Genomic DNA, 13,211 nt, shown 5'->3' with positions numbered 1-13,211 from the left:
AGGGGAAGTAAAATAGTGAACCGGATGTTCCTCTGCCTTATTTACCCTGAATAGCTGAGCACAGTATCTCTGTGTGTGCAGGTGTGCAGGAACTAATGACCCCTGATGGAGACAAGGACAGGTACCTGTTTGCCTTTGCTCTTGGACGAACAGAAACACACAGGAAACCGTATATAGCTTGTACCTTTGTTTTAAACTATATACCGTGTTTGCGGTGACACGACGCCCCGCCCCGGAGGGCGGTCCCGGCCGTGGCCCGGCCCCCTTTCCCGTCCTGCGGCGGGGAGGGCCCGGCTGCCCCGAGGCGGCCGCGTTCGGCGCCATGGGGCGGGCAGGGCCGCGGGGGCCCCGCTGCGGGCTGCGGGCGCCGCTGGTGCTGCTGCTGCCGCTGTGCGGGGCGCTGGCGGCTGCGGGTCCCGCTCCTGCTCCCGCTGCCCCCGCGGCGCCGCCGCTGTGCAACGTGAGCCTGGACAGCCCCGCGGAGCAGCGCTGGCTGCCCGTGCTGCGGCGCTTCGACCCCGCGTTCCTGCGCGCCGCCGTCGCGCGGATCATCGAGTGAGTGCGGACGGGCGGGGGGACAGCGGGACCGCAGAGCCTTTTTGAGCTCGGCAACTCCCACGGGCTTGTACGAGTGTGAACCCGCTGCTGCTGCCTTTTGTGCACGCTTAGCAGTGTGTCAGAGATGGTCCGGGCTGACCGCAGTACCGGTACCAACCGTTAAGCACAAAGCCTGTGCGTAAGGCGGTGCGGTGGGGTGAGGAGTAAGGTGCAGGGGTGTCTTATAGCACAGAAAGGCTGCAAATCCGTGACCGCGGTCAGCTGGGACAGGCTGGGCAGCCAAGTGGCAGATTGCATCAATGTCTGGTGACCAAGTGCGTGTTGCAAACAGCTCTGTCTCGTTCTCAGCTAATCCCGAGTGTGTTTTGCAGTGAAAGAGTACCAAAATGGGTCCACGAAGTTATTCGGCCCATAGCAGCAGAACTGGAGATGTTTATGCCGCAGCCCTTTGCGGGGGAGATTCTGGGAATGTGCAAAGAACTGGGAATCAGCCTTGGAGATGGAGTCCTGCTCAACTTCGCCTACGAGTCCACTGCGTGAGTGTCGGGTACTCACCGAATCCGTACAGAGGTAGAGATGTGTGGGGTCAGCGCGGAGAGCGCACGAAAAGCAGATGCAGACACGTGGCAGGTGATTCAGTGGTTCTGATACCAGGTCATCTGCTCAGCGGGGAGGTTTTATTCTCGTTAGCCTGTCGGTATCCTGAACTGAAAGAGAAATGTAGGGAGGGGTTTTTGTTTGTTAGTACAGGTAACACATACCTGAAATACTTGTGTACGTATATTTATACGAAGGTACAAAAGCACGGCAATAACTTTTGCTAATATGGAAGGGCTATCTGTTCAGAACAGTTTAGTTCACTAAAGTTCTAAGATAATTATAAAGGACTTTGTAGTTTAAATGGTCATATTTCATCAAAAAGGAAATAAGAGTTAGTTGTAATGTAACTTATTGAACTGTTCATTTAAGACAAAGTTGCTTCCAAACCATTCTCTGTATTAATTTTTGTAGTGACTATATAATGTAACTTTTTGATTTAGACAACAGAAAATGGACGAGAGCAAACAAAACCTCAGTGGAAAAAATACCCAGTTGCACTGTCTTTTGCTCTAGAAGCATGTGCGGGACACTAATAACCACTTGGTGATGCCTGCAAGCATGCTAAGGATATTTTCCCATATAGGTTTTAATAAAAAGGTGCATACAGCCACTTGCACTCATTTTGATTATTACTTTTCTCGATATGTGGTATTCGGTTATTTTTTAAATAAGGATTAGCTCCCGATGAGACGGTCATTTACGTGAGAGCTCTCCTATTGCACAGAGGACACTTACTGCTCTGAGCCCTGGTAAGGCCTGGGACATTTTGAATTTCTCAGCTGTAACAAAACTGGCAAAAAAAGCATCAACCAGGAAAAAACTACTTGTCTGCAGAATTTTTTACCTCTACGATTTTGAAAGACAATGTTATTTATCGCTGGAATGACACACTCATAACTGCAGAGAAAGTAAATTCAAGGTACTTAATAAGCCTGTTTAAACAAAACTGAAAGTGTTATCAAAGTAGTAAATTCAACACATCCTGTTGTAGATAAGAGGTGACTATTATTGAAATGGCTGACACTTGAACAACTGATGTTTTCAGTTTGAAAGGATTTGGTTTAAACTATTTATCCTTATGGAGATCATGCCTAAGTCAGATAGTATGTTATGGTGTTGTGTAGTTATCCAGAGCTCCAGTCAAAACCTTCTGGCCCTTTTGTTTCCAATTTGAAATTAAATTTTATCAAAAAGTATAGGATGAGACGATCTCAAGTTCTGAAGTGTTAATGATACAATTCAGAGTCTTTATTTGTATGCTTGCGTTAGTAAAACGCTTTGCAGAAGATAAACTCAGTTACTCCCTCTGAATTGTTGAGCTAGCTCAGCGAGACTTCAATATTGGAAGTCTTGTCATAGCTCTTGCTTAACTCGTTCTTTGTCCTTTTTGGTTTTGAAGGTTCTGTACTAGCATTGTGGCTCAGGATGACCAAGGAAACATTTACCACGGGCGGAACCTGGACTACGATTTTGTGGATATACTGAGGAAGGTCACGGTCGACGTGCAGTTCATCAGCCGCGGGCAGGTGTGGCGGGGCGGTTCCGGGAGGGGTCTGGCTGCGCGGGCAGCCGGATTTAGGGGAGGAATGTTGTTCGCACCCCAAGGTCTCCGGTTATTGGAGCACCAAGGAATGCAGGATGAACGCTGGTGCTCTGGGCTTTCTGGGCATCTGGTTTGTGGTGATAAACTGGAATAGACAGAACAGCATAATCGAGAATCCTAAGATTGTTATTTGGAAGGGACTGTTAAAAGGACAATATGTCATGATATTTTAAAAGAAATACTAGAGAATATAGAAGAGAGATCGGTTTTTGGAGGGGTTGAATCTAAGGCAGTGTTAATTTTTCAACCCATTTGTGTGTTTTAGATGAAATCTCCACAAATGAACTAGTTGCTAGTGCAGGCCTTGTTAGTGTGACTTTTCTTAATATTCATTAGTCCATTTTGCAAACAGAGAATCTGCTGTTTGTTTCTTGCTTGACTACTCACTAATTCAAGCAAAACTTCTGTAGCGGTCAGTGATCTTTAACAAATTAAATGCAGTGAATTTTAGTCCTTGGAGTCTTTTTTTTACTGTGTTTTGTAAATTTTACTGTAAGGCAAAGTGCTTTATAGCACATAAGAGAAGCAGTACAGGATGTAGTGTCAAAACGCTGCCTGTTTGAAGAAGCGTTCTGTTCAGAATGCTGAGCCGCCGCACGTTTCCCGTTTCAGATAGCGTATCAAGGCACCACGTTTCTCGGTTACGTAGGCTTATGGACTGGCCAAAGTCCACACAAGTTCACGGTCTCCGGCGATGAACGAGGTAAAATGGATCTGTCTTCCACCCTTGGCGTCCTGCACCCCGCTGCAGTTCGCTGCTGCCTGCTCTGGCCCTTCTCCCGCACCCTCCCAGAGGGAACAACACGGTGAGGGTGGCCAGGCAGGAGGTGACACGGGATGACTTCTCTGGCCTCGGGTTGAAAGCACACGTGCTGCCAGTCCCCAGAGGGCAGCCTGAGAGACAAGGGAAGAGAAGCATCATTTTGTGTATTTTATGTATTAGATATAAGTAAAGTAACCAAGTAGAAAAGGAGCCGTGTCAGCGCTTGGTGTTCTAAGCAGCGTTCAGCTCAAGACAGTACAGAGGCTCTGATTACTTTGAGGTGGTGTGTGCTTTGTCTGTTTGGTTTAAGCTGCCAAAATGTGATGGTTTTAAGATAGCCGTACAGTTAGAGAATTGAAGAAGTTTTGCACTGCTCTTCTGTAAGGCAGTAGAGCAAAAGGTTGCAGAGCTAGCGGCATGGAGAAGAAAGGGAGGCAGGAGGACAGATTTCATAGAGCATATATAATATGTAATTTCTTTTTCTCTCCAGAGGGTGGTAGATGGTGGGAAAATGCAATAGCTGCTTTTCTCAATCGGAATTACCCTGTCAGCTGGCTTGTCCGAGATGTAAGTGCACAGAGTTACTCATTTTCTCCCGTTTCACACTGATGCCATTTGTACTTACGAACTCCTGGTAAATTCCATGTTCTGACTTGGAGTTTCTCAAACAATTCAATGAATTGCTAAGTAAACGCATTTCATAAGAGGGTCAGTTGTGCACGAGAGGCAGCTCCAGCCCTTCGTGGGCACCATCTGTAACCCAGGCCAGAAACCTCAGAGGAGCTGTGCAAGGGCTTCCTTCCTAGGGCCTATTTAAGCCAGCTCTGATTAGGAATTTAACAAATGGAGGCAGCTGCACTCTTGGATGCTTAATAGTTGACCCAGTGGTTATTCTACACGTTGTTCAATGTTACCAATATTAAAAATGAAGAGCTCAGTGATGAGTGGTAGGAGTTAAACTGATATTTTGTGTAGGCCATTCTATGAACATTGTGTTAGGCTACTACTAAAATAAACCAGGTCTGCTGCTGCTTAGATTCATGAATTCTGGTAACTGTGAATGATGTGGTTTGTAGGTAGAACTCCAGGCAGAATTGGAATGTCTACTGGAGACGCTATTGGATATTTTGAGTTTGAGATGTGACTACTAGCTGCAGTGTCACTGACAGAAATAATTGTTCTCTAAGGCTTTCCCCACCTTCCTGAAAAATTGGGTTGGTTTGTGCTCCGTATTCGTTCTTACTAACTGAACGCAGTGCAGGAACTAAGCGCTTGCGTCGATTGTGGCCTTGCTCCTGAACAGTGGCTTCATGGGCTGCAGCAGCGCTGTCAGTTTCTGCTAGGTGAGTCCCCTGGTTCTGCGAGGGAAAGCCAGGCTCGCTGGAAGCAACGCCTCTGCTTCATTCACCACTGTTACCTAAGTCTTCTTAAAACCACTGGCAAGACCGGGATGTGCAGTGGGTTCTTCCTGCTTTCATCTGCTTTCACCTGGACCAGTGGGATACGTGAAAGACTTTGAGGCTTGAATTTGCACAGTCTTTGAATGGCAGATTTTTTTTTCCACCACCACATATGTACATATATGTGTATGTATTTTATCTTTACTGTTTTCTTTGAATATTCACAAAGCTGGGATTAATGAGTGCAGTTACTAGTCGTGTTCATGTGATGTTTGCAGACTAGTCACTTCGGAAAGCTATTTTCAGGGAAATATTTTCAATAGTGCTTTACACAAAAAAGCTTGGCCTACCCTTCTTTAAGGTGTCTCAGTGCCCGGTTTGGTGCTGGGCTGTGCTCCGTGATCCCTGTGTGACCCTGGTCTCCTGTTCGCAGACCCTGAGCAGAGCAGAGGACTTCCAGGCGGCCGTTCTCCGGCTCGCCGCCATTCCCATCATTGCTGAAGTCTACTATATCGTGGGAGGCGTGTCGCCCAAGGAGGGCATGGTTATAACGAGGAACAGAAGAGGGCCAGCAGACCTCTGGCCTCTTGATCCTTTAAATGGAGAGTAAGTACACAGAAATGCTTAGTTTTGTTGTGGGGTTGGTGTTTGTTGTGGGTCTGTTGTTGTTGTTGGAGATGAGACTTAAGGGCTTTTCCTGTCCATCTGCCAAATATTGCACCAGTCAATTCAGTAATTCCAAAGAGTTTAGACCTTATGTGGTAAAGGGTTGAAGACTCAGAAATAATTGTTCCTGTGAATTTTGTGGCATCACATGAAGCAGGTCCTAAATAACTGCCCTGGGGTGAAAAGCTGCACTGACTGACTCCAGGCAGTAAATGTTCTTTGGCAGCAGCCGGCTGGGCTGGTGGCTCCGAGTACTCCAAGCCCAGTGCTGCAGGCTGTGTTGTACGCACACCCACGACCCACGGCCTTCGCTCTGGTTGCTTCTTTAAAGGCCCGATCTTGCTTTTGTTGTAGTCCGGAGCTGTTTTGTCACTGGCAGCAGCAGTTCAGAAGTCGATCCTTTTCCATTTGTGTCCAGTAGTTAATGGTACAAGTTATGTCAACACAGAATCCCTTGGCATTGCAAGAGACGCAAAAAAGGCTTTTGAGGAGGTTTTTCCTTATAGCAGTACAGAAATAGTGATTCTTGACCTTAATTAATTACCTGCTGATTCGCCTTTTGTTTGTTTTATAGGTGGTTTCGTGTGGAGACAAACTATGACCATTGGACTACCCCTCCTCCTTTTGATGATCGAAGGTAAATTTAGTTTGGAGCTCCGTGGTGAGATAACGTTTTAATATGAAAAAGCTTAGACCATGGGTGTTGTGTCCTGTGAGACATCGGCTCCTTGAGCAGGCAGCTGGTTCTGTTTCTGTAATGCTACTGAAACAGGAACAGATGAGGTAAGGGGTGATATTCACATCTGCCAGAATAAAGTCTGTATGGCACTGAATGATTTAAAACGTGGTAACTCAAGGATAGGGCGTGTACCAAGAATTTCTCCATAAAGAACAGTCTAGTAAAAGTTAAAGGACTTGGATAGACAAGGGAAGAAGAGTCTGGTGGCCTGAGGAAGGCGCTTGCGGACATGGTGCAATCTTGAGGCTGTGTAGTGCGCAGAAAGCTGTCGGCAGGTTCTGTGCTGTTCTGTACTCGTGGTGCAGGAATAGAGGAATTTGAGCACTGTGAGACTAGATCGTCACACAACTCAAGATTAGTTTGGAGAGAAGTAAGCGTTTTCATGTGGGGGCATTTAGTGAGAAACTTTACACAATGGTACTTTGTAGCCTCTGGAACAGTGAAGTGTGTTCACTAATACTGTGTCTTACTGCAGAACTCCAGCCATCAAAGCTCTCAATGCTACTGGACAGCAGAACATCAATTTTGACACGCTCTTTAAGGTATTTCTTTTAAATTCTGCTTTGTGGCACAGTGACTTCATGTTTTGTTTATTTGAAGCAGAGGTGCAGTTGGGTTTTCCTCAGGGATTTCCAAGCGGAGCGAGGCAGGCATGGTGAAAAGGTGTACGGATGAACATCTCCGGAGGGTTTAGGACTAAGCTGGTTAAAATCTTTCTGAACCCCCTTGCGCTGTCATTTTGTTAGTCTGCCAATCCCAGTTGAAAGTGCCAGAGGTGAACCCCTCACCATCCTGTGCAGTTCTTCTTTGAGGCACAACTCTAATAGCACGGCAGGCAGATAGTGTTATATGTGAGTGATGTCTCACAGGTAGTTCTGACAACTTAAATGTTGTGGATTTCAGTGGGCTTTTTAGAAATACTTTTTGTAAAATGTCTGTTTAAAATAAAGCAAGAGTGATACTTGACTTTGCCTTATTCCTTCTTGTAATTTCATCCCACTGCTTTTTCTAAGTAGCCTTTTAATTCCCTCCTGGTTTACCAAATGACTCTGTCCACACTCTCTGTGCAGGTGCTGTCGGTGAGGCCGGTCCTGAACAGGTAGGTGCTGGACTGAGCAGGGGTGCTCTTGTCCAGCGCGCTGTGGTTTCCCAGCCTGGTTCCTGCCTGCCACATGGCGCCGTGTTGGCTCCCTGTCCCCTTCAGCCGCCGCCCTAGCTGAGGAGCTCCCCTTGCTAGGCTCAGGCTGGTGCTGGGAAATGCCTTTGTACCAGAGAAGCCAACGGCTGCTTAGCGGAGCAGCAGTGCTTTCCACTGAGCCATCTATGCCTTTCACTGCTGGATTTGTGTTAACTTGGAAAATGGCTTTATCTGGAGTTTCTGATGTAGCTCAGCCTGGTATGTACAAAGGACACAGCTTTCAGGTACCACCTCCTCGATTTTCAGAAGAGATTCACTGCAGTGTACCATTGTCCCACAGATTGCATCCTTGCAGCTTACCCTGTTTTCTTTACTTATATATGGAGCTCAATATATTCTCTGGATCAGTCATTCCCATTAGAACTTGGCACTGTCGTCTTTGTAGTTAGTACCAGGAGTTCCCCTCTGTTTATACATGTGAGGAAATTATGAAAGGAAATTACATCTGCGTGACAACTAAGACTACCAATACTAATTTTTTAATACGGTGATAAAATGGGTATAGAAATACAGTTTGATGTATTAAGTAGAAAAAAGTACTAAGGATTTTTGCCAGCAGCCTTCGTTTTATCCTTGTCTTTCCTGCTTTTTCTAATCCTTCTGTACCTCAGCAGAATGTTCATTTCTGCTGAAATCTGTTCTGCCGCTTTGCTAGTTGTACAAGTTATATTCCTGCCTTTGGAACGTCACTCACTCTCGTTTCCCTGCCAGTAACACAGTGTACACCACGGTCATGAGCGCTGCGTTTCCAGAGAAGTACCAGACGTGGATCAGAACGGTGACGTGAAGAGGCGTAAGTAGCGTGCTGGTAATTGTAGCTGCCTGTACACAAATAAAAACTGCAGCTGCAGAGCCCCTGAGGGACAAAGCCCTGCGGTGGCACCAGCTGACCCGTCTGAGTTCCTGATTCCCCCCTTGGTCAGCTTATAGACCTTGGGTAAACACCTTCCTTTGGTTTAGAAACCAAGTTAATGACTGACTTCCTCTGCAAAACCCTTGGAGATAATCTTAGTAAGAGTGTTTTATGAGAGTGGAAGGGGTTTGTGTTCTTATGACCTGAAGGCAGAGGTTCCCTGTATAAAGGTTTTAGCTGTTTTTTGGTACAGTCCCATTTTATTGCCATTGCACGTGTCTCCGGGTGGCCGTGTCGGGAAGCGCCGCCGGAGTGAAGTGAATCCCAGCAGGAGGGGTTGGTGCTGTCGGCACTGAGCAAGATCAGCTTAACTTGTGACAGGTGACTGACCTTGCTATAGGGTTTTGTCCCGTAAGCTTGCAGGAAAAGTCAATGTGCTTGAGCTCACAAGGTGCATCATGCGGTAACTTTATGTTCAACGGAAGATATTAAGGGGTGTTATTTCTTTTCCCAGCAACTCTCGTTGCATGGCCTTAGCAGGAGCATAAGAAACTGCATGTCAGTGTGAATAGTTTAAACTCTAATGTTTGTAGCAATTATATTGAACATTGTGTTTTAGCAAGAGTAATTCCTTTTAGAGATTCTAAAGCATTTGTTTCATTATTCATTCCATATAAACCTGTGGTCTCTTATCTGTTTATTTCAACAGACAAGATGGGTGAAAAGCTGTTGCTTTCCAAGACCTTTATGCGCTTTAAAAAATCCCTCTTAACAAGCAGTACAGTGTTTTTGGCTTATTAATTATGTGAACCATTTGAGAAATAACAACTTGCTAGTTTTTGAAGTGTTGCAGATGATGCAGTTAATGAACTGTAGGAGAAGCTTGCTTGATTTTACTGTAATTACCTTGATGTTCTAGCAGGCATTGATGGATAAAAATGGCTTCTACTGCTTTTGGAAAGAGTTGTGCAACTTCAATGTACTTATGTGATGACTAAGAAATAAATGTCATAAATTTTGTGTGGCTTGTGGGTCTGTTCTTGTTCCATTTCGTGCCGTCAATGATTGCCCGGTGCTCCAATGTATCCAGATGCCTCTGCAAAGCCTCTTGTCCCTCAATAGCACCTCCCAGTTTGGAATTATCAGCAAATGTGCTAATGCTGTGTTTGACTGCTGCATCTGGGTCACTGATAAAAACACTGAACAGAAATGGCCCTAGGATTGAGCCTCAGTATGGTGCCATTCCTTATAACCCTCAGAACTCTACCCATCACCCAGTGCACTGTGAACCTGCTCATCTCACAGCCGGACAACCTGCCCCACGGACTTGTGAAGGAATGGTCTTCTACCTCCACCTGCAAGCCACGGCCCTGTGATCTTCCTGCAAAGCTGGACCTCACCGCCAGGGCTTGCACGATTTCTTTTCTCCTCCTAAGCTGTCTGAGGAGTTTCCTGTTCAACCAGGCTGGTCTTCTGCTCTTGTGGCTCGACTGGAGCCACCGGGATTGTCTGCTCCTGTGCTTCTGAAAGGGGGTTATTAAAAACTGGCCAGCACTCATGGAGCCCTAAGCCCTCAAAGGCAGATTCCCAGGAGCCATGGAGAAGGAGCATTAAGTTTGCTCTCTTGAAATCCAGGGTTCCAACAGCGCTGACTGTATTTCTCATTGCACCACACATTTTAAACACAACCATTTAATGATCATGCATGTAGTCTTAAAGAGGATCCCTAGGGATATGAAAAGCACTAATCTAGCAACAGCAGAGGTTGTGGAACATAGCCATAGATTTTCAGTCTGTTTAACGAGTGGTTATTTGGTGTCTGGTAAGGAACGGTAGCTCAAGGAGTAGCTGTGTGCACAGCTGGAGGCTGGTGGTTTTATTCAGCAGACCTCAGGAGCTGAAATATAGCAGGGTTTAAAGAGTCAAACCAGAGGATACCTTCACATGGATGCCTGCACTGGACACTGTGAGAGTTGTAACAGGGAGACAATGATACGATCGAGTGTTTGGTCAGAGCACTGTTTCCAGATACGTCCAATGTCACCTGCAGGATTTGTGTGTCGGTTATGCAAACTGTTCCAGAGAGCGCTTTCTGCAGCTGTGGGCACTTTATCTCCTTGCCCTGAGTCTGTAAGTGTCGTAACCTACTTACCTGCATCCCCTACTTCTGCCTGAATAATGCGCTGTAAGCTTTGGCTTGACCCAGTTTGCTCAACGGTGTGAGCGGGTGATTGCTGGAACCCGTGAAGTTGAAAAATGGAGAGTTCCTGGAGAAAGGTGTAAATAACGGAGGTTCTGATGTCTGCGAGGTTTCGGAATGTTGTGTCGTTACTACGCAGAGCAGGCACTGACTCCAGATCCCAACAGGTTTTCTTTATGCAACAGCCACCCACGACGACAGGCACAGGAATCCTTGCAGGTGTAATTCTGCGTGCTCTCCTGCCCCAGGCGGTGTGAGGCTGATTACCCCTGGCAGGGCTGTGCTGGACTCTCAGGGTGTGTTCATCCTCCAGTGCGTACAAACAGGGCCGCAGGGAGCGTATGAATATTGTAGCCATGAATATTCACAACAACTGTCCGCTCCTGTCCCGTCAGTCTGTGCCCACCTGTTCAGAACTCGCTCAGGCCCAGCCACAGAGCAGGTTATTGAGACATGTGGGGGCTGAGATTTAAGAAAGAAAACTAGATTTGAAGAGCTCTGATTTTATTTTGCTTTTTGTTCTTTTAAATTATTTTCTTAAAGAAATCCTTGCATTTCACCTGTTTGTAAACATCCAGGCATCCTGATAGGGAACAAAATAAAACCTTCATCCCTGCTTGGGCTGTGGTGGTGTTGTGCTTTCTGTGCCAGCCGGCAGGGTATATGGCTGCCTGCTCTTAGTTTTAATGATATGTAAAAATGCAAACACTAAGAAACTGGTGAATTGTCTTACAAACCAGGTGATGTAACTTGTGAAATGTGTTGAGCTGCTTTTTCTCCTAAGAATTGAAATGGAACAATTCTTTCTCTCTGCATTTGTTATCAATGCTTTCAATAAAACCATTTTAACAACGCTGGAAACACCAAAATGTAGCGCTAATTGTTTTCAGAGGGTTTGGGTGGTTTGTGGCATCTTGTTTGTTTGTAGCTTTTTTTACAGAGGGTCATTTATAGTTATTTTAATTACTTGCTGATCATCCTTCTGTTGGAGATTTCATCTGTTTTGTGTCTCCCCTTTTTAGAGACTGAGAAGTAAAAGAGCTTTTCTGTTTTCTCAAGCCCTGTCAGATTCATGACTTAGAATTGTTGAGTAATTAAACAGAACTAAGTTAATTACATTATCCTCCTTCCATCCTTTTGTTTCTGCAGTATAGATTCCTTAGCTACAAACTCCAAAGATTTTGTTCAGCCCAGCACAGGGATTGGGTGAAACCTTTAGTTCTTTTTCCTCCAGAAGTCTGCATTTCACAGAAGGCAGCTTGAAGTGTGTGAGGGCTGAACCTTGAGATGAGAGTGGCCACCATACTGTATTTCTCATTCCTAATCCCTCCAGTAATCCTAATCCATTTCAGACCTGTAGCCTTTCTTAAGCATCACATGGCAGAGGATTCTTAAGGCTGCTCAACACAACGGCGCAGTAACTGAGTGGATGCTCTGCCCCTGCCGCAGAGCAGCACACGTTGTGTCCCGCGGGCGCTGACAGACACGGCGGGTTCTGCTGCGTGCCCAGGAACAGCCTACTTCAGTATTGACATTCTGAGCAGGGTTTCGGAACCTGTAGTCAGGCAATGCAGAGATGATTACTCACTTTGGGCACTGAATGCAAACAAAACTTTTGAAAGTGGAGAGCCTCTACTGTGCTTATCTTAATAAATCCACACATTAGAAACTGGCTGCAAGGTAAGCTGCATTTTTTTTTTCTCAGCAATGTTTAGTGTTCAGAAGTAGTTACTCAGCACCCCTGCTTAGAGGAAGATATTCCTTCTATATGTCAAGCTGTATACAAGTGTGGTTGGGAGTTTTTTCTCTGAAATTCTTCTTTTTGGTGCTGCAATAACTGTGCAGGCGCAGAGGTCAGCGCATGTGTAAAATGAAATGAGCTTTACCACCTCCGTTCCAGCTCCGGGACTTGCCAAGTCTGATGTACACGTGGCACGTCGGTATTTACTCTAAGAGGGCAAAGCAGTATGGTCACTTTACCAAGAATTAGCTGGCATTTTTATTATTAGGAGTGGGATATCATCAGATGAATCAGCAGCTTGCATTCGAAGGGTTGCAAAGCTGAGTATACTACCCGATGGCTTGGGAGGCGTATGTGGAGAGTGGCTGTTACGTGCTTCTCCTGCCTTCAGGACACTGAAGTCTGGTGAACAGGGAACGTGCATCTTCTCTACACTTCTGTGGTCTCCTGCTGAGGCACCGAACTTTGCTGTTCTGTTAACTTTCTACGTCCAGATCTGGCTCTAGAGCCCAAGCTTTTTTGATGGTTTAGTTCTGCCCTGGTTTCAGTACAAATAGTAGGTATTATCACCTGGCTTTCCTCAGCACACGTTTGCTGCAGCTGCTCTATGTAGTGGTGCATTCCAGGGCCTCCCAGGAGTGTATTGCAGTGGGGAAAATCTGTTTTGGGGGCCTTCCAGCGGCATCAGAGAAAATGTGAGCGTCTCTGCAGGAGGGGAGCACCGGCCAAGAGCAAGGGGAGAAAGGAGCCAGCTGTTTCCTGATGCATTGTTTCGTCTCACCTGGTTGTCCAGTACAGCCTGTATTTAAGGTGATGCCAACTGTTCAACTTCATCAGGTCTTCCAGGCTGTGTCTTTATGGGCCCCTGTTCTTTTTTTCTCTTGAGTACA

At 46.1% G+C, this 13,211-nt stretch overlaps 1 protein-coding gene across 1 annotated transcript; it reads left to right on the top strand.

The window, feature by feature from the left end:
• The first annotated feature begins 280 nt into the window (after nt 1–280).
• NAAA (N-acylethanolamine acid amidase) lies at nt 281–9,400 on the top strand. Its single transcript, XM_065837943.2, has 11 exons — nt 281–555; nt 930–1,094; nt 2,558–2,684; nt 3,374–3,464; nt 4,015–4,091; nt 5,358–5,530; nt 6,165–6,227; nt 6,805–6,871; nt 7,400–7,428; nt 8,239–8,320; nt 9,090–9,400. The coding sequence occupies exons 1-10, from the start codon at nt 323–325 to the stop codon at nt 8,312–8,314; spliced, it is 1,101 nt and encodes a 366-aa protein (XP_065694015.2). The 5' UTR covers nt 281–322; the 3' UTR covers nt 8,315–8,320; nt 9,090–9,400.
• Nucleotides 9,401–13,211: the final 3,811 nt, after the last annotated feature.

Source organism: Patagioenas fasciata, chromosome 4 (assembly GCF_037038585.1).
Source record: "Patagioenas fasciata isolate bPatFas1 chromosome 4, bPatFas1.hap1, whole genome shotgun sequence".
Taxonomy (NCBI): Eukaryota; Metazoa; Chordata; class Aves; order Columbiformes; family Columbidae; genus Patagioenas; species Patagioenas fasciata.
This window is presented reverse-complemented; position numbering and strand designations above follow the sequence as displayed.

Coding starts and splice junctions, on each gene's coding strand:
- NAAA (XM_065837943.2), top strand. CDS start 323: ATGGGGCGGGCAGGGCCGCGGGGGCCCCGCTGCGGGCTGCGGGCGCCG. Junction 3,465..4,014: donor GGTCTCCGGCGATGAACGAG/GTAAAATGGATC, acceptor TTTTCTCTCCAG/AGGGTGGTAGATGGTGGGAA. Junction 6,228..6,804: donor CCTCCTTTTGATGATCGAAG/GTAAATTTAGTT, acceptor GTCTTACTGCAG/AACTCCAGCCATCAAAGCTC.